General features: G+C 39.5%; 1 protein-coding gene across 1 annotated transcript in view; it reads left to right on the forward strand.

The window, feature by feature from the left end:
* lmx1al (LIM homeobox transcription factor 1, alpha-like) overlaps nt 1-19764 on the forward strand; it is a 23069-nt gene extending 3305 nt beyond the window's left edge. Inside the window, exons 3-9 of the mRNA XM_079627716.1 lie at nt 1-15; nt 14300-14532; nt 14643-14806; nt 14890-14967; nt 15221-15338; nt 15426-15581; nt 15671-19764. The exon at nt 1-15 is cut by the window's left edge and continues 169 nt beyond it. Of these exons, the coding sequence (XP_079483842.1) occupies nt 1-15; nt 14300-14532; nt 14643-14806; nt 14890-14967; nt 15221-15338; nt 15426-15581; nt 15671-15828 (922 nt within the window). The 3' untranslated portion in view covers nt 15829-19764. The remainder of the gene's footprint in view (nt 16-14299; nt 14533-14642; nt 14807-14889; nt 14968-15220; nt 15339-15425; nt 15582-15670) is intronic.
* The last annotated feature ends 307 nt before the right edge of the window (nt 19765-20071 follow it).

The following is a 20071-nucleotide window of genomic DNA, read 5'->3' on the forward strand; positions in this document are numbered from 1 at the left end:
GCATGATTATGAGAAGTAAGGCACAGTTCGATCTGCATCCTGCGCCTGTATACACTGAATCAAAGTCCTAGTATGGAAAAACATCCCATTTTCGGGGTACTGTCTGTAGGTCGACATTCATAAAGTGTGTTTAGTCTGATCATGCTGTGATGTTATTGTGGAATATAACACATTTCATTTAGCAAATAGCTAAGGGTTGGGTAGGCAATGTTTTTTCATGAACACTTTTTGTTATTCTGGTTGAAACGCTCTTCACGTCCTGATAGAAATCTATAATAGAAGTGGTCTAAATATTGAAACATGTACATCTTCTGTGGAGGCCTTTGGATCAAAACATGTTTGTCCAATGATACGATGACGTCCTGCCTGTCAACATATGTATTTCCATACCTCCGCGTTTCCATACCCACTCCAAAAAATGCTGGGTTGTTTCAACCCAATTTTGGGTAAAATATGGACAAACCCAGCTGTTGGGTTAAATTTTTTAATTACATTTTTAACCCAACGTTTGGGTTTGTCCATATTTTACCCAAAATTGGGTTGAAACAACCCAGCATTTTTTAGAGCGCGTCTCATGCTGTGCAGAGTTAGACATGTCAGTCACCAAGTGACAAATCAGGTCCTTCCTCAAAATCAGGTCTCTGTTAAGACCCCAAGCGATCCCATTGGCTCAAATTACTTTTAATAGGTACTCTCTTTAGCGCCTGCAAATCTTTTAAAATCATGTTCTGATAAATGCTGTTTGAACTATGTTAATATGCCTATTAATGTCTGTATTAGTTAGCTTATAAGCATAGCATACGGATACCCGATTAGCCCGATAGCTTATTTGCACTTACCCTACATGTATTTTTAATGTAAGTATGTGTTAAATTATGTGTAACATGTCCAAATATTTCAGTAATAAAAAGAGAGTAATGATATTCACTTAATAGGTTATCATTTATTAATTAACAGTTTATCAAGTGAAAGAAATGAAGTTCAAATTGTTTTATTATGCACTATATAGTAAGCTATAAATTAATATCGTTCGCATGTACTTTGTATAATCATCAACTAGTTGATAGAGACCCGATTTCGAGGGAGGACTCGATTTGTCATGACACTTCAAACAAACGGCAGCATCATCAACGCCGAGATGAATCTGCAGCAGTCAGGTGGTACAATTCAGAGCTATTTAAATTATTTACTTTCATTATTATTGTAAAGTTATTTGCTTTGAGACATGAGGTAGTTTAACGCCGCCTCTCATGACGCTTTGCAGAGACTCTTGCTGTGTGCATTCATGTGTTTTGGAGGAGCTGTGACTTTAGAGAGCTCTCCTTTAAATATTGGTGGTACGTGTAGTTGATGTATTAGTACGGCTGTAGATTCAAATCTGTCACTTAAATGCATAGTTTTGTCATTATTATGTTTACATGCACATTCAGAATCTGATTTCAGAGTCTGAAAGTTGTTTATTTGAAACCGTATAATCCAATTCACATATTTATTTACATGTGCTTGAACCAACCCGATCTCACGGCAATGAAAATTCGTACGAATTTTACGAGGTGGCTAATTCGTACCAATTCATATGACCTCACTCATATGAATTTGTACGATTTTGCTAAATCGTACATATTTTACGAGTTGCCAAATGCGTATGAATTCGTACGAATGACCTACCGCTGACCCCGCTCCTAAACCTACCCATCTGGGTTTAGACAAATCGTACAAATTCATTAGCCACCTTTTAATCACTCGTACAAATCCGTACGAATTGGTTGTGAGATAGCGTTAGCTTGAACACAACCTGCATGTGCAGTTCAAAATTGGAGAAAGTCGCAGTGATAATGTCACTGGAGATATGGCGAATAATTGCCTTTTTTGACATGATGAAAAAGAGAGAAAGATAGAAAGAAAGAAAGAAAGAAAGAAAGAAAGAAAGAAAGAAAGAAAGAATGACATAAGTCATAAGACCTTTTTAGCAAATATTTCTTAAGTATTCATTCTCCTCCATTGACTAGTTTGTAAGGCGTCAGACGTAAATAAACATGCACGTTGTGTACATACGCACTGTATTTTTAAAATCTGATTGAGAAAATAGTCAGAATCAAGTGTTTACATGCCTAATGTTTTCCTGATGATTGGATTATTTTAGATCTACACCACCACTTTCAATCCCATCATACCTTTCACTTTCATTCAGATCAAACTCAATCAGATCAATCAAGGTATTCACATGAAGGCTTTTACAGTCCAATTGAGCCATTAGTCTCATTATAAAATGATTATTTGAGTGCATGTAAACGTAGCCTTTTACTCACCCTCATATTATTCCAAGGAGAAATCTGATGAACCGTTAAAGCAGTTCATATGATTCGTGCACTGTATTCCAAGTCATTGGTGTGACTTAGAGAAGTGAATAAAGACAGAATGAACATTTCTCTCTGATGAATCAGTCGGTGTCTGTTTGGGTCAGAGGGAGATTCCGAGCAACCATGATTTGTCAGTGACATCACCAGGAGTGCGGACAGTTGAAGGGCGATTTTGTGGCCTGTTATCACTGTTATGAGAAGTGTCAGACACTGCTGAGAAGTGTGGACACTCCCTCTGTTGCTGACATCTGGAGGCCAACAGAAAGAAGTAAGAAGGGCAGGAGAGAATAAAAGAAGATGGAAAAGTAAGGTGGAAGAATTCCCAATGGGAATATGAAATAATTCTATATGTTCCGGAAAAAGATAGATCACCTGAGATCCGGGACTGTTCCAGGGTATGCAATTACCATATTAACTGACATTGCTTTTCTTGACACCGTTGAAGAAAAATGGGACTATAGATTTGATAATTGTTGTGCATGAGGGCTTGCAGCAAGGATGTCAGGGTAAAAGTGATCAACGATTACAAATGAGAAGGTTGTTCTGGGATCGTAGCACGGACGGTAAAACTGTTCTTGTGCAGGCTGGTACTGTTATTCCCATGAGCTTGATTCATTTGTATCATCAGACAGACTTTTTCGCGGCACCTCTATTCCCAGTCTGTCTGAAACGCTCTGATTGAGTTCCGAAAAAAGCCCCTCCTTCCGAAAAGCCCACAGAGTGCTCTGATTGGCCAGCTGACCCCATGGTTTGTGATTGGTCAAAGATTTCAAGCCTGTGTCAGAAATGTAACACCCCTTCATAATCGCGAACCTCAGCTTCCATTGCTTTTAAAGTAACTGAAAAAACACAATTATTAATGTTATTGGTTTTACCGTATCAGTTTGAGCCAGAGTCAGCAAAATGAAGCAAAATGACATGGAAATACATCTTGAGTAGATTAATCAGCAGAAGTTATTATTACTCCCTCACCTGTGCGTGGCGTCATTAATATATATTGCTGAACCAATGTTGTTCAAATGACAGAGGTGCGTGCGTGCGACCATTACTACGAGGTAAGAGATTACTATGTTTCGGAAACAGTCGTGCCTGGTTGGTTAGTTTCTCCAAGGATGCATCGTACTACGGTAGTTAATCATTGAGTTACAACGCTGTACGGGAAACGCACATGCCACAACATAGCGACAACACTGAAGCCTCGCCTTCTTTCTTTGCATATTTGGGGCGGGCATTATGCTAATATGTCACATTGTGGCGTAGACGTTTGCGAAAGTATAGGATCGAGGCGTTTTAGGCAGGTCTGGATCAACGTTCTCTGTTACATAGAATAAACCTCTTTGTGGGAGACTATGAGCGTTATAACTTTGCAGATCTGATACATGCACAATCAGATACATTCCACACTAAAGGAAAAGGAAAGCATTAAAAAGCATCATATGGCCTCTTTAAAGACTTGTTAAGAAAGTAAGAAAGGTCCAGGCAAAGGTTTAGTTTGCTGATGTTATTTGTGAATATTGAGGCTGCAGCGTGGTATGTGGTGTATTTGTGGAGGAAACTTGGCACACTCTTGTGCGGCTGACCTTGAGTGAATCCACAACAATGTCTCCTTGTGTTCTCTGCTGTCTATCCGTCAGCACACACCTGCCTCTTTACCCCTGCTCGGTCTACAGCAGGTGTGTGCTCCAGTTTTGGGGGTGCCAAGGAATCTTTGATGGTGTAAAAAAAAAAAAAGGAATTCAGGCAAAAAAAAGCTTTCTTGTGCGAAATATTATTTAAAATAACTGAATCATAATGCCAACAAAAGTCATTCGTAAAAGTTAGTTGAGGTAGAAATGGCCCCTTAAACAGCACTGACAACACATTTTAGTTTCATGAAGTGAAACGTATTCACTGAGAGAAAAACATTGTTGGACAATACTTTTTTCTCCATGTAGGACAGGTTATTTTCAAGTCACAATAATACAAAGTAGCGACAGATCTTTTTTTCCGTATTGTGACGTGGTGTATCTAAGAGAAATGGTTTATCGGAAAAGAGAAAAAAGTTAGTTGGGCACTTGGTTCTTCTAGTTGTTGATTGGATGAAGGAAGATCTGAAGGTGAGTCGATTGTAAGAAAGAGGCGGGGTTTAAGCGGACTTAATGATTGGAGAAGTTCTGCAAACGTCACCAGGGAGAAACACAAGTAAAAAATGAAACGCGTGTATGATCAACAAGATCAACATTTAGATGCATTTAGTAAATAGACGACTTAAATCGGATTATCAAAAGTTGAACAAGTCTGTTCATCCAGTCCTAATAGTTAATAGTAAACAAACTTGGCTTGCTGTCCTTGAAGGAGGCTTGATCCCGAGACTCGACTCGAGCTCTGGGAAAACCTCCCTAACAATATTGCAGAAAGAGAAAGAATGGAATAGAGGAGATGCCTGGAAGAATTGTCACTGGGACGGCTAGAAATTCTGATTGACTGGACTGAATGATTAGGTTTCTTCCGAACCTACATTTTGAACTTTATCTATTATCTTTCCTTCCTTAAGATTGCATCCATTCAGTCTCCAGTCCCTGAAGTTCTTGCTATCAGAAATCTGACTTATTTACTATTCACTTCTCGATTGTTTCAGCAACACCTACACACTTTCCGAAACCAAACTCGAAGCCAAATCCCTATTCATTAAACCCACATATGCTTGCTAACATCCCTGAAATGGTCAAATACTCTCCATCATCGTCTTTCTGGCTGACTTCGACACCACACAGCCAGTAGATAAAGCACGTGCAGCCCAACCAAGTGAAACCAGTCCCAGACCAATAAAGGCTCTCAGCCCCAGGGTACGGTGCCTGGATCCCTGGCAGAAAATTAGACAAGCGAAGGTCTCGGAGGCCTATCAGAGTGGAGACAGGGGAGCGGATATTTAAGACACCCCAAGTTTAATAGATCACTCTGCGGGGTGGGAAAAAGAACGAAAACAGCCCCCAGTGTCTAAAGAGATGCTAGGAGGAACTCATAAGAACGCCTGATTTTTGCTAAAGTCTCCTCTTTCTCAGGCATTTCTCCTAAAAGAAGAACCCCAGAATATTGTGTACTTTTGAGAATTTCTCAAAAATTTCTTAAACTGTGCTTAGATTTTCAGAAATATCAAAGTCAAATAAAAAATCGAAGATTTATTTTCAAATCTTTATTCAATATTGATATTCTATAAGATATTTTTGGGAAATAACATTTGAGACTTTAAGTTGATACTTAGTAAGCATACTTGATGCTACTAATATATCGGATTCAATAAGGATTCAAGTTCATTTCGGATCTGGAATATTTGGATTCAGTCAATAGAATTTGTGGCATAATGTTAATTAACACAAACGTTTATTTCCAATTGTCCCTGTTTTACAGGGAGGGAAGTGTAAGTGCAATCCAGAATGTTAAAATACTCACTATCAGATGTAAACGATATGTGTGTGTTAACACGATTTTAGTTTGAAAACATCTCTTACTAACCTTTTTTCTGTAATGAGTGTTTGGCATGGTAATGGAAATGATAATGTTGATATGTTTGGTCTTGGTAAAATAGATATGCTACACTGCTGCTGCTGCTGCCAATACAGCATACTTGAATTACCCATAGCAGATCTATACAGGTGGAGCTGGGGAAGGTGGAGGCAGGGTTTCTGAAAGCGCTGCACTGCTAAGGCAAATGCTGACCAAGTATTTGAAGGTTGAGCAAGCAAGCTCATTGGCTACTGAAAAAACAGGAACCAATTAGCTGTGCCCTATAGAGAATGATGTGATTGCAAGCAGATTGAGTTAAGGACCCATCAGCTTGTGCCATCTAGACTTTCATGACAGAACTTTAAATATTTAACTTTGTAAAGCCTAAAACCCCAAAACAACTGTAAAAATGACAAACAGATTTAAAGATTTACAAAAAATAAACAAGTAAACAACAACAACAACAGAAGAATTAAAGAAAGCTATTTGTATAAAATTATCAGCTTCACATTTCTGTAAAATCTCCCTCTCTCTCTTTCATCCGCTTTTAAATTCTCATGGTCTCCTGTGCTTTAAAAATCATATTTTTTTCTATGGAAATCACCATTTACAGTCGCACACTCTACCAAAATGTTCAGTCGGAGTCATTATTATGAGCTTTTAGGTTGACGGTTACAGAAACGTTCTTCTGCTCGGTCTCTCTTCCTCCCCATGCATCTCTTCTCTAGCTCGTCCATCACTGTCTGATTTCTAATAATATTTCTGTTCCAAACTTCATTTCCTACTTGTTGAGATTTATAGCCGTGATGACACCAATCAGTTTATCTCTCCATTTATCCCACATTTTCGCTTAATCATCTCGTTGCTCGCTGTCTCTTTGTGTCTGTGGGAACAGGGAGGGGGAGGTGGAGGGGTCTTGATTGGGAACGCCGCTAATTATGTTCCTAGACGTGACTACAAGCTGTGTTGTGGTTAGAGAGTTGTTGTACTGTCAGACAGGAATATGACACATGGGCTCTGATGGAGGACGTTGCCGTACCTTGGATTCGCTACTGAGTCAATAAGCAAGTTAGTGGTGATTGCTAATGGTAATAATAAGGCTATTAGTGTTACCGTTATATTGTGGGCTATACAACCAGACACAATGTGATAAAGATTGAAGCAGTGGAAATGTGTCGAGGGCATAGAAGCAGTCTCTTCCCTGTAAACCACTTAGTAAACTTTAGCAACTGCATCGTAACCCCTAGCGCCATTGTGGCGAGCCACTCACACTTTCTAAATATAAAAATCCAGCTTTTAGTTTCGAGTTTAAGATCAATGGCTCTGAACCACCCCAAACCTAGTATTAGTTTTAAACATACAGAACCTTGTGTGTTTAGTCCTGTTGGCGAATATGTTTTGTATACGTAAACCCATTGTGGTAGTTAAAGCCAATGGGCTCATTAGATGTTCAGTAATATTTTCTCACCTGCATTACTGCTATAGGAAAATTATTATTATTATTTTTTTTTTTTTCTACACCTGAAGCTCCCATTATCCCATGCTGAACCTCTTAAAAATAAAGGTGCCATGAAAAAAACATTTTGGGTTCCATCAAAGAACCTTTCAATCACCAATTAAAAGAAAAAAAAAATTGGCCCACTATAAAGAACCTTTTGTGCTATGTAAAGATTCCATAGAATTTAAAGATTCTATATGGAACCATCAATTCCAATAAAGAACCTTTATTTTTAAGAGTGTTGTATCAGACTTGTAAGGGAATGATGGAGGGAGAGAAGAAGCCGGAAGGCCGTGGAGGTGACAAACAGAGGTGGAGAGAGGAAGATGACAGAGGAAGAGGAGAGATGAGCTCGAGGTGTCTCCTCTCGTGATATTGCCACTGTTTTTGCATAATGCGTGATGAGTCTCCATCACCTCGCCTCCTGCACAACAATTTCATTACAGACGGCTAATAAATGTTTCATGGCAGAACAAGCTGCTCGCCTTGGCTTTATTAAATCTGAGATAATAAAAGAAGAACGGCAAAAAAATGAAAGCGGGAGGGGGAGAGATAGGAAGAATGCCATAGATATCCTCAAACAGGGCTGCCGTATCTTCTGTTTCTGGGGCAACGAATCCCCCGTCCCCCCTCAACGCGTCTTTTTTTTTCTTCTCGCCCTGCCACAGAGAGACAGGAAATGAGAATCTGGCTGACAGGATATTGCGTTCTGGTGGCCTGGGGATTAGCTGTTTTATCCAAACACACACACACTTGCAGACTCACTCTCGCCTCACACAACTCAACACATCGATCCTGTCGGTCCCTGAACCCTTGAGCATCGCACATACACACGAGGGATGCTGGAAACCGACGTGTGTGTGTTTGTAATGTACGGACAGGTCTTGCTGTCAGTCAGGAAATGTATCACAATAAGTACGTCAGCACATCAATGGGGCATTATCGTCTCGAAATAGTGAAATGCTCTATATAAGATGTAACGATGGCATGTTATGAATCAGTGTTTGGTCTGTTGACAAGTGGAAAGTGAATTAGCATGCATTTTGTAGGTTTTCGTAAATTTATTTGAGGAATTAGATATAATTTCTACAGTGGAGATGTGTCGAAGACATAGTTCCCCACAAAATTGTCATCAGTTCCCTGATGTCGTCATCTTCATTTATGTAGATTGTTTCAAAGCGGCTTTACAGTGATAAACGGATCATTTAAGGTAACAGAGATTGTTTTGTCTTTAAATAGCGGTTCTTGAATAAATATATTTTTTCCAGCTAAAGTTTTGAATGATTCACTTCCGTCGCAACGATCATAAATTAGTGTCCCAAACCTGTGTGAATTAGTTTCTTCTACGGAACAAAAAAGAAGATATTTTGAAAAAAATCCTCATGGTTGTTTTGGACCCCATTGACATTCAGTACGGACCAAAAAAAAAGGCAATTTTGGTGTTGACAGAGCACTTTGAAACGAAAAGTTTTCAAATGTATCCGGATCAATGTAGACGTAGCCAAAGAAGAAAACAAGTCATAAAGTCACCTTTATTTCTATAGCGCTTTTTACAAAACAGATTGTTTCAAAGCAGCTTTACAGTAACAACAGGGAAATAATGCAAAAAAGTTTTTCTGCTGTTCAGCAGATCTAGAAGAAAAGTGTGCCATAGTCCAGCTTAAGTATTAAGTTCAGTGATGGTTAATTTTTGTTGTAAAAAAGTTATTAATTTAGTTCATTTATCTATAGCCGCTCTGGAGAAAGCCGTGATGTCATTGTCCAGCTCAGTTCATTTCTCATATAATGGTGTCAATGCAGGCAGATCAATAATATTGTTGAATATTAAGTGTCCCCCAAAACACAAAAGCCAATAAAGGTTTGAAATGACATGAAGGCGAGTAAACGGCTGATGAGAAAATTGCCCGGTTGGACTCTTCAAAATGACTTTTATTAGTGTAACATACAGAGACAAAAAGTTCCTTTCTCTACATCTGGAATGTTTCATTCATTACAGAATCAAGGGCAGCATCAACATTTCTCCGTTCTATTGGTGCAAATCAAGAAAAGAGAGAAATTATAATACACTTCCTTCAAACGTAATGTTGGTAATAACATTTATTTTGGTATCACTTTAAAATAAGGTCCCATCAGTTAACATTAATGCATTAACTAACATGAACTAAAAATACATTTGTTACAGTAGACATATAACTGTATAAATCTTTGACTTATTGATATTTGTTAACATTAGTTAATAAAAAACTGTTCATTAGTACAAGTTCAATAACATTAACAGGCAAAACTTTTGATTTTAATAATGTATTTGTAAATATTGAAATTAATATTAACTAAGATTAATAAATGCTTTAATATTATTTTTCATTGTTAGTTCAAGTTAACTAATGTTGACAAATGGAACCTTATTGAAAAGTGTTCCTGATATTTTTCACCCATGATTTCTACAGGATCATCAAAAAAAAAAAAGTGATTCTCATTATTCTCTACATAAATGTGATTTTTACTTATTGCTACCTTGATAGACAGCACTCTTTCTAATGAGCCTGTTAAAGTGTTCTTCATATGACTAATAAGCCATAAATGTAACCATCTGAATTCAGCTGAGAGTGGTAAAGAATATTTGATGGTGTACAGTGACACTATTTGTTGTTTTATTACCATTCATATTACCATACCATGATGTGTCTCAACGCAATCAAACATAATTAGACAATTAAAGCCTGCATGCCACCAGTCGATGATCATTTCAGTGCTTTGCACATGTTTGAGAATTGCATTCATTGCATGTTAAGTTAAAACCGCTGGTTTTCTAGCAAGTATACGTGTGCGTCTGTGACGTGATTGGGTCAGTATAAAATGTGTCAGTACTGAACAGTTTAGCTGCTCACCTGTGCTTTCTCTTTTGCGTTCGAGTGGTCTGATGTGTACATTTTTATCAGCTACCTGTTGGCTTTCTCATATTTCATCATTGTGAATATTGGTGTGCGTGCGTGTCGGGGAGGGAGGGTGGCGGGAGTGGGTTGTGGGGAATGCTGGGAGATTTTAATAACGCAGAAGCAGTGCAGTGAGATTTAATAAAAGAAGATGATGTGATTACTGAACCCTGGCTCTGAGCCACCTTCCCTCACAGCAATATCCGCTCTCTTTCTTTCTCTCTCGCTCATACACACACACACACACACACACACGCACGCACAGCACCAACCCTTGCAATTATGTGTACATGTATGATTTACATACTGACTCCCTATATATACAAAGATGCACCAAAGTCTGTGGGATAAACCTTGCAACTATGACAGTAAGTGTTTGATTATGTAAAATTATGTTCGTGCATGGATTAGGCCCCCACACTATGATTTGGCTATAGATTTATGTAAAACTTTATTGAATTGACATCATGAACACAACTTGTTCGTACATATCGCCTGATTATTATTTTTTTCCTGCACCCATAATTTCCTTCCCCCAAGGTAGTTTCATCCTCAGTTAACTCTGCTCTTCAGATCTGTATTATGTTCAAGTATGAAATATATCCTTATTTTTGTAACCATTGTTTAATGTGTCGGTTTGCAGTGTGTGTGTTTTTTTTCAGAACATTTTATCCCCTTTGAAAGTGTGTGGTGAATGTCACTAAAACATGTCCCGATCACATCTCACAAATATAATTTCTCAGTTACGGTATTTCTTTTGGTTTTGAGGTGAAGTATGACCTGGGAATGTTGTAGACAGGTTTCATGCGATGCACTCTTACGGTCAGTGGCTGAATGAATGTTGCTCAGGGATTTTAGAGTTGGACTTCTTTGATCTGAGTGTAGTAGGTGGTGATTTGGGTAATTTGGCATTTTTGGCAGATGGATTGAGACAGATTAGCCATAGCAGCTGCGTTTCGGACAGGATCATCATATCTGTGCAGATTAGAGGCTGTAATGTGTGGACCTGGCTGGCTCTTCCTTCAGCAGATTTCTGATATGACACCTTCATCTCCTGCACTCAACACACACACACACACACACACACACACACTGGGGCAATCCGTCTCTGCAACTGTCATGAAGTCTGTGTTATCCATCAAATGTGCCTTTCATCTGTTCTTTGCCGCCAACATGTTTTGTTTTCATCTTATCATGTGTGACAGCATCTAATAATTGAATTTGCCTCTTATACGTGTGCTTTTAATTTCATTAGTGGTCATTGCTAAAGCAGCTTTATTTACTGCTCTAAATAGTTTTTTTCACAGCAGATGAACCATTTTTGGTTTCCCAAAGAAACCATTCAGTCAACAGTTCTTAAAAGAACTATTTTTTCTTAGTGTGTAGAACATTTTAAGAAATCTAAAGAACCCCTTTTCCACTATAAAGAACCTTTTGTGATCCCATGGACGTTAAAGGCTCTTCATGGAAACAATTGATGCCAATAAAGAACCTTTATTTTTAAGAGTGCACATGTATTTAAGGTTAGGGATCTGAACAAACCCTTCAGCACAAGTATTAAAAGGGGTAGTTCATTTGTTGGGTGAACTATTCTTTTAAATGATCGCTTGTCCTGCACCATGCATCAAATTGGGCGGCTTTTGGATGATTTTCATCTGGTTAACGAAAAAAAGGCTGAAAAACACATGTACACTGACGCAGGTCCTGAGACCACAATATCATTGGCTTTTTTTTTTATACGGGACAGTAAGCAATCGCCCAGAACACCCTAACAACCACATAGCAACACACAACAGCCTAAAATCACGGCAGCATGTGTAAACGCCACATTTGACATGTAAAAATCGTGCTATTGTCCAGTTCAGGTGTTTGACAGTAACTTCACATGGGTTCATGCCACATTTTGGGTGAATGGTGACTGTTGCTTTGGCTTAATGAAATGTACATAAGGATTAGATTGTCATCGAGCGTCTACAGGTCCATCTGTGGGTACCTGTCAATAATTATGAGTGTACATGAGCACGGCCGAATATAGGTGCTGGTAAATGTGTGTGTGTGCGAGTATGGTGTGTTTATTCGAGTGTGTGAAAAAGAGAGAGGAGAGATTAACCCCATGCTATCCTCAATCCCTGGTTATGAGTTTACAGCGTCTGTCTGGGCATCGCACTGTTTAAACAACAATCTAATTAATCCTGTCTTTATTAGTTTCACGGAGCTGGGGAGGGAGGACGGGAGGGAGGACAGGGAATTCTGGCAGAAAATATCAAGCGGTGAGGGAGGGGAGAGAGGAGGGAAAAACGAGGGGTTTGGTGGGGATTGAAGAGCGAGAGTCATTTAAAATGAATTGTGATGTTGATGAGCCACGTCAAAGGAAAACACCGTTTAAAGAGAGGCATTTGCGGGCATTGGTAGTGCAGGGACATTACCTTCTTAATACATTTGCCCTGTAAGTCACTGTAACTGTTTATCATCTTAGGAAAATCATTGGTAAGTTTAAAACATTCACCAAAGCGCACAGTGCTAGCAACACCAAGATCACAGGTTCAATTCCCAGGTGATACACTGGTAAAACGTACAGCTTAAATGCAGTGTAAGCTGTTTCTGTCAAATTAATATGAGTAAATAAAATTACCCCGTAAAAGCCTGACATAAAATAGTCTAAAAAAATAGTTTTTTAACATTTAGCCAAAAAAATGATATGGTGCTCAAACTCGAGGGAAAAAAACACCTCGATTTTTGATAGCTTGTAATGTAAATCAATGAGATTTGTAACAGTATAACAAACAAGCTAATTATATAAAATATCAGTCATCTCTCATCTCCCAATCATGTTTTAAAATCTTAGCTTTGGGATCAAAGGTTTGTAGATTTTATTGTCAAAACATTTTTACATTTACATTTACATTTAGTCATTTAGCAGACGCCTTTATCCAAAGCGACTTACAACTGAGGACTACAACAAGCGAGTCATCGTGAAGAAGCAAAAATAACGCAAGAAGTGCTCAAAATACAAAGTTCTGGAATTGCTCAGAGTAGCATAAGCCAAAACAAAGGAGGGTAAAGGAGAGGTTTTTTTTTTTTTTTTAATGTCAAGTGCTCACGGAAGAGATGAGTTTTCAGTTGTCTTTTGAATGTGGTCAGGGATTCTGCATTCCGGACGAGGGTAGGGAGATCATTCCACCAGCAAGGAACCGTGAATGAGAATGTTCTGGAGAGTGATTTTGTGGCTCATTTTTCATCTTTTCAATCTTTTCAAACATATATTGAAAAGATGATTGAGAGATGAACAAATAATAAATGCTCATCAGAAGCCTGATGGATCATATTTGATCACATTTTAAAACGATTTTCTAAAAAAAAAAGAAAAAAAAAGAAGACGTATGGATAATCAAGTAAACCTAAGTTGCGTCAGTCCAGTAAATGTTCATCATCAACTATTAATAAAACATTATCAAAAAATAATAACAACTATTAAGGCCAGGATTAGGCCTTAGTTCAATTAGGATATTTAAGTATTTTATAGCTTTTATAAATGTGCCCTACTGGTGTGCATCATGAGACAAAACAATGGCACTGACATATTTTAAGATATGAGATATGATTGAACTTAAAACAGCTCAAACATGCATTTTAGTCTGGGACTGGCTTACGCCTTGTCTGTGAAACCGGGGGTAAAAGTTATTCTTACGTTCTTCACTTAAAATCAGTAAAGATTTCACAGCAAAGATGTGTGTCGTGACCTAAAGGAGGACGTTTTTACAGTTACACAAAAAAAGCCTCAACTATCAATCAGACGACAGAAGGCATGTGATAGATTGTGTGCAAGTTTTGATATTGTTACTTTAGAGGCCTTAGAAACTTGCGTGTCAAATACAATACAGTGGGATTTATAGGGTTAAATACATTTTTGCTTTGTTGCTTGTGACATCTTGTGCGTTGTCAAATATTGCCACCCAGTGTCACAGACAAAACATTGCATAAAGTGAGCGTTCAGTGACACGTGCACGTGTGTGTGTGTGTGTCAGGCTGTTCGTGCGGAAGTGCAGTGCCTGCCTGCAGGCGATCGGGCGCTCGGAGCTCATCATGCGTGTCCTGGGGCAGGTGTATCACCTGGGCTGCTTCAGCTGCTGCGAGTGTGAGCGGCGGCTGCAGAGAGGTGATGAGTTTGTGCTAAAGGAGGGACAGCTGCTCTGCCGGGGAGACTACGAGAAGGAGAGAGAGATGCTGGCCGCCATCAGCCCGGCCCCTACCGAGTCTGGTAACCTTCTTGACCTCAATTGAAGGTTGATATTAAAGGAGAAGAGATGTTGAAATAGTTAAGAAATGACACAGTTCACCTTTAAGCCAATGCTCAGTTTCCCTCTGCAGTAAAGAGTGAGGATGAGGAGGGTGGCGGTGTCTCCGTCGGGGGGAAGGCTGGGGATGATGGGAAGGATCACAAGAGATCCAAGAGACCACGCACCATCTTGACCACGCAACAGCGCCGCGCCTTCAAGGCTTCCTTCGAGGTGTCTTCCAAACCCTGCCGAAAGGTCAGCAGTCGCAGGACGCCTGTGTGCACTGTATGTGGAAACAGCACTTGTATGTCCATCTCACGCATGCACTGTTGTTGCAGGTCAGAGAAACGCTTGCAGCCGAGACTGGACTGACGGTGAGAGTCGTGCAGGTGTGGTTCCAAAATCAGAGAGCAAAGGTACGGTGGCATCATTTTTTGATACATTCTGAAAATGTTCCTGTTTGAAACACCATCTTATGATTTACCCAGGTAGAAAAAAGTAAAAAAAAAAAAAAAAAACATCCTTGTTCTATTGATCATATTTTAGGGTGTGTGTTATGTCTAAGGTTTAAGGGAGTATAATTAAAATAAACTGAAAGTTATGATTACTGATTTTATGACTATTATATGGGAAAGTTGTTCCTGGACCAGAGCATTGTTGTGTGTTCAGATGAAGAAGATCGCCCGCAGACAGCAGCAGCAGCAGCAACAGCAGGAGCAGGAGCAGATGGGCGGCACCAGGAGGGGCCCGAGCAGAGGGGGGCGCCAGAGTAACGATGACAGCGAGGGTAAGACACGGGCGGACGGCGGAGTGGAAGGACAACCGTGTGAAACGGCTCGATGAAAGGTGTAAACCCAGCTCTATCTCTTCACAGACGGCTCCAGCAGTCACGGACTGGATGGGTTGCTCTCCTATTCCTCTCTGCCACGGCAACAACTGCTGGCTTTGGATCCGAACATATACGGCAGCGAGCAATTCCGACACGGGCTCACGCCACCACAGCTCGGCCCCGAGCAGATGCACTCCTACGGTAAGGACCTCCGACTGTATGAACTTCGGCATTGCTTATTCTTTTTCCTTAACTGAAATGTTTGTTTTTAAACGGCGAATTCATTTCAGACTCAGAGACAGTTTTCCATGACTTGGACAGTGATGGAAGTCTCAGTCATCTTGGGGACTGTCTCTTGTCGACCGCAGATGGAGGAGTTCTGGCTGGGCGGATAGGAAATCCCATTGATCGCCTCTACTCGATGCAAAACTCCTACTTTACCTCATGACCCTGGTTCCACCTACCTAAAGCGCTCCTCCACCACTGCAGGGGGCAACAAATAGAGTCTCAATGGAGGCGTCTTTCATCATCAGAACTAATTGAGTCCCTCAATCATATCTTAGTCGTGCCAATAAAGCTCTAACCAGTCAAACTAAGACATGACCAGACCCTAAAAATTCAATATGACATGGAATAGGAATTCACTGGAATCTCATGTTTTATATCACACATATGCACTATTTTTTTGTTCAAAAATGTTTCGACAGTCATAGGTTCAGACATTAACAGGCAGCTGTTCATGAAGTCTAAGTGTTACCTCACCCTCTACTCAATGTAAAACTAACAAACTGATTAAGGCTGTATCCAAAATCTCCCCCTATATTCTCATTCAGTGCTTGAATGATGATGTGTTTTGTAGGCCAACCAAAAAGTTAGCAGTACCTCGATAAAAATATCACCAATACAATTATTCTATTGGATTGTTGCAGAAAATGCTCTGTGAGAGTTTGATTCTTACACATTTTGTTCATCATGATCATTTTTTTGAAAATGTTGAAACCTAAATACAATCTGCGAAGGTAAAAATCTAACCGTATTAACAAACCACACCATGGTCACATGATTTTAACATCACCACCTTTAAGCTTCGAATAAATACATCAGTCTTTGTTTTAAAAAACTTTTCCCTGAAAGTCTGAGTTAGAATAGTTTGCAAGAGTGTGATTATAAAAACACAGAGGCTGTGAAAGCGGATTAGTGTGTGGAAGAGTTTACCCGTTCGGTGTGATGACGTTTAAAGGTGCAGTAAGCGATTTTTGAAAAACCGAGCAGCACAACACACTTGTAGCCAATCAGAAGTAGGGGGCGTGTCCACTCATGATGAGGAGGAGAGAGTGAGCCAATCAGCAGTAGGGGGCGTGTCCACTCATGATGAGGAGGAGAGAGTGAGCCAATCAGCAGTAGGGGGCGTGTCCACTCATGATGAGGAGGAGAGAGTGAGCCAATCAGCAGTAGGGGGCGTCCACTCATGATGAGGAGGAGAGAGTGAGCCAATCAGCAGTAGGGGGCGTGTCCACTCATGATGAGGAGGAGAGAGTGAGCCAATCAGCAGTAGGGGGCCTCCACTGATGATGAGGAGGAGAGAGTGAGCCAATCAGCAGTAGGGGGCGTGTCCACTCATGATGAGGAGGAGAGAGTGAGCCAATCAGCAGTAGGGGGCGTGTCCACTCATGAGGAGGAGGAGAGTGTGAGCCAATCAGCAGTAGGGGGCGTGTCCACTCATGAGGAGGAGGAGAGTGTGAGCCAATCAGCAGTAGGGGGCGTCCACTCATGATGAGGAGGAGAGAGTGAGCCAATCAGCAGTAGGGGGCGTGTCCACTCATGATGAGGAGGAGAGAGTGATCCAATCAGCAGTAGGGGGCGTGTCCACTCATGATGAGGAGGAGAGAGTGAGCCAATCAGCAGTAGGGGGCGTGTCCACTCATGATGAGGAGGAGAGAAAGTGAGCAAGAGAGATTTGAAGAAAGACTGTAGAAAGAGATGGCTGAGAGACATTACAAAAGAGAACAGGTAAGATGAATATCAGTGGTAAAAGAAGGTTGTGTTGTTTCTGCTCCATGTGTGAATAACATTGGTTTTGCTGTTTCGCAGAACCAAGATATGCTTTTGTTGTAATGTTAGCTTTAATAACAGGGCAGTTTTGAGTGTTATTGTTTGTCAGGAGCTGCTGGCAACTAACAACCAGCTCTTGCTTGTACTCTAGTCCGTTTTGGGGGCGGAGCAATGAAGGTAGGGGTGTGTTTTATTTGGGTTGATTTCAAATATCAACAGTGTTTCTCAGAAATTGCTTACTGCACCTTTAATGTGCCAAACAACCTCTTTAGTCCCATTTACACAAGTAAAAGCTATTAATGATGTATTTTATGTTGTAGAATAAAATGTCAGATTTAGCTTATGTTAACCACTTATTTTAGGCATTTAACCAAAAACCCATTTACTTTTAGGATGATGAAACTGGAAGTGCTAAAATGCTAACTCGTGTCTGGGCTTTGGCCGACAAAATTATGTCATCCCTGCAGCGCACTCTATTCATTACATTACTACACTGATATTGTCCACTGAACGAGTGAACGAGACCGAGTGAGCCGGAAGTTCTGTCCACTATGGTTTCAAACAGCACTACAAAAGCCCAAGCCTATTTCCACTCTCTTCGTATTGCTTTGCAATCTTTATGTCCTTCCTTATGTAAAGAAATCAGCTTTTATTTAAATATAAATAAAATAACTTAAGTGAAAACCAAAATAGTCCAGCATGCTGGCTAGAAGTCAATGTACATTAATATTTCTTGTCAAGTAAAAATAAGGTGCACTCAGTAGTTTTATGTATGTCAAGCTGACCGATATAGCAGTTGTTTTGGACTTACACTGACACCTAGTGGCGTGGATGCAGCAGCACACAAACACAAAAGTTTGAAGCAGGGTTATTATAGTTAACTAAAACCATAACAAAAAAAAACATTTTTGTAGCTTGAAATACAGTAAAATATTATCGAGCTCCCAAGGCAACATTTTATTTAGTTTAACTTGACATTAAAAAATAATAAATACTATATAGACATATTTTTTAAAAAAGCTAAAGGGGGGGGAGATCTGTTAATTTGTATTTTATTTTGAAGACTATTGATTTTTTGAAGTGTAAAACTCTTTTCAGAAAAAAAATTCTGAGTGCACCTTTAACATTTTAAATTCCTTTTCGCAAATTATAAATGTTGACAGCTAGTGCAGTATTTTTTATAAAGAAATTTAATCTGGAATTCATTTGTTAGGTTTTTAAATACTGGCAGTTTCTCAGAAAGAGATTTATTGTTTAATGTTTCAAGCCGCCTTAACTGTGCATTAGACAATTAAAGAGACACAATATTAAAATAGTAGCCTACACCATCAAATAATGAAATGCCTGTAAGATAATGACAAATTGAAGTAGATATCTCAAAAAGAGAAAAAATAGTGAGGGAGTCTTGATTATGCTGTAATTTAATATTTAATTAAACAAAACCACAAATGAGATTATTTCATTTAAATCTCAGGTTTTTAAACATTTGGACACAGGGTAAACTGTCTCTGATAAAAAAAAGTGAGAAATGTGAAAACTATCAAGGGCCTTGATTTGCATACCGTAGCTAAAATGGTGGTACAGCGACTATGGTACACATGTAGGTTTTAGATTGTTAGGCATCAGGTAAAATGTAGGGATGTGCTCTAATCTCCAAACTGAGATAAGGAAATAATCAGGGTTATTGCTGTTACAGGGTTAGTTAGCCTACAGTTACAGGGTTGATCATAAAAAGGACATCTATCTCTTTGGTACTGACAGGAAAAATAGCACAAAGTATTAAGAAGACCCCATAAATGTTACAGGACGTGTTCATTTGGCAAAGTGTTGCTAATTGTGCTTTATTGTAATATACTAAATGTGTTGGTCATATGACTGTTGTTGTAATTAGCACTATTGTTATTCGTGTAGTTATTTACTTCACCTCTTTTTACTCATTATGTTCTTGTTGGCTATTTGTAATGGCAACAATAGCATTGGAATATTTATGTTGCAGCATGATAATTATGTGAAATGTATTATTTATATTGATGAATGTACAGTAACTCCATCTGCTTATGAAAACCCTGACTGGAATGTAGTTTCTTGTACACTGGACATGACTTTCTGGTAAATCGAGTGTGCAGCTGACTGCTCACATATTCATGAGCCATTTTGTGATACTGGACTGTTTTATTTAGTGTTATAATATTTCTCCAAAGGACTGCGATGATGACAGATGTTGATGGGGAGATGAATGGTGCGTCTTTCTGTTTCTTTTAATGTGATGACTTTCAGTGAACGTGTTTTTGTGAACGGTGTTCTCGGGTTTTCCAATATAACTCGTCATTTCAAACATTGACGCCTGGCTTTGTGATTTATGGCTCATGCACTCTGAGAAGTATGTGATTCTGGTAAAAAAACGTTACATTTCTTTCCACTTTTGATAATGAACCGAATGAAAGATCTGTTCAACTGCTCAGAACCCTGTGTCCTCCCTCCCGTTTAACCAGCGGTCAAAGCAATCCTAATCTAATGCCTCCCTACAGTCTTTTGTTCCTGGACGCAGGGAACCGGTGGGCATGTGAGGGGGAGATATTACATGTCTGCATTCTTTGGTTTAATATTATACTGTGACGCCAAGGTAAGGGGAAAAACAT

Source organism: Phoxinus phoxinus (assembly GCF_949152265.1).
Source record: "Phoxinus phoxinus genome assembly, chromosome: 1".
NCBI classification, from domain to species: Eukaryota; Metazoa; Chordata; class Actinopteri; order Cypriniformes; family Leuciscidae; genus Phoxinus; species Phoxinus phoxinus.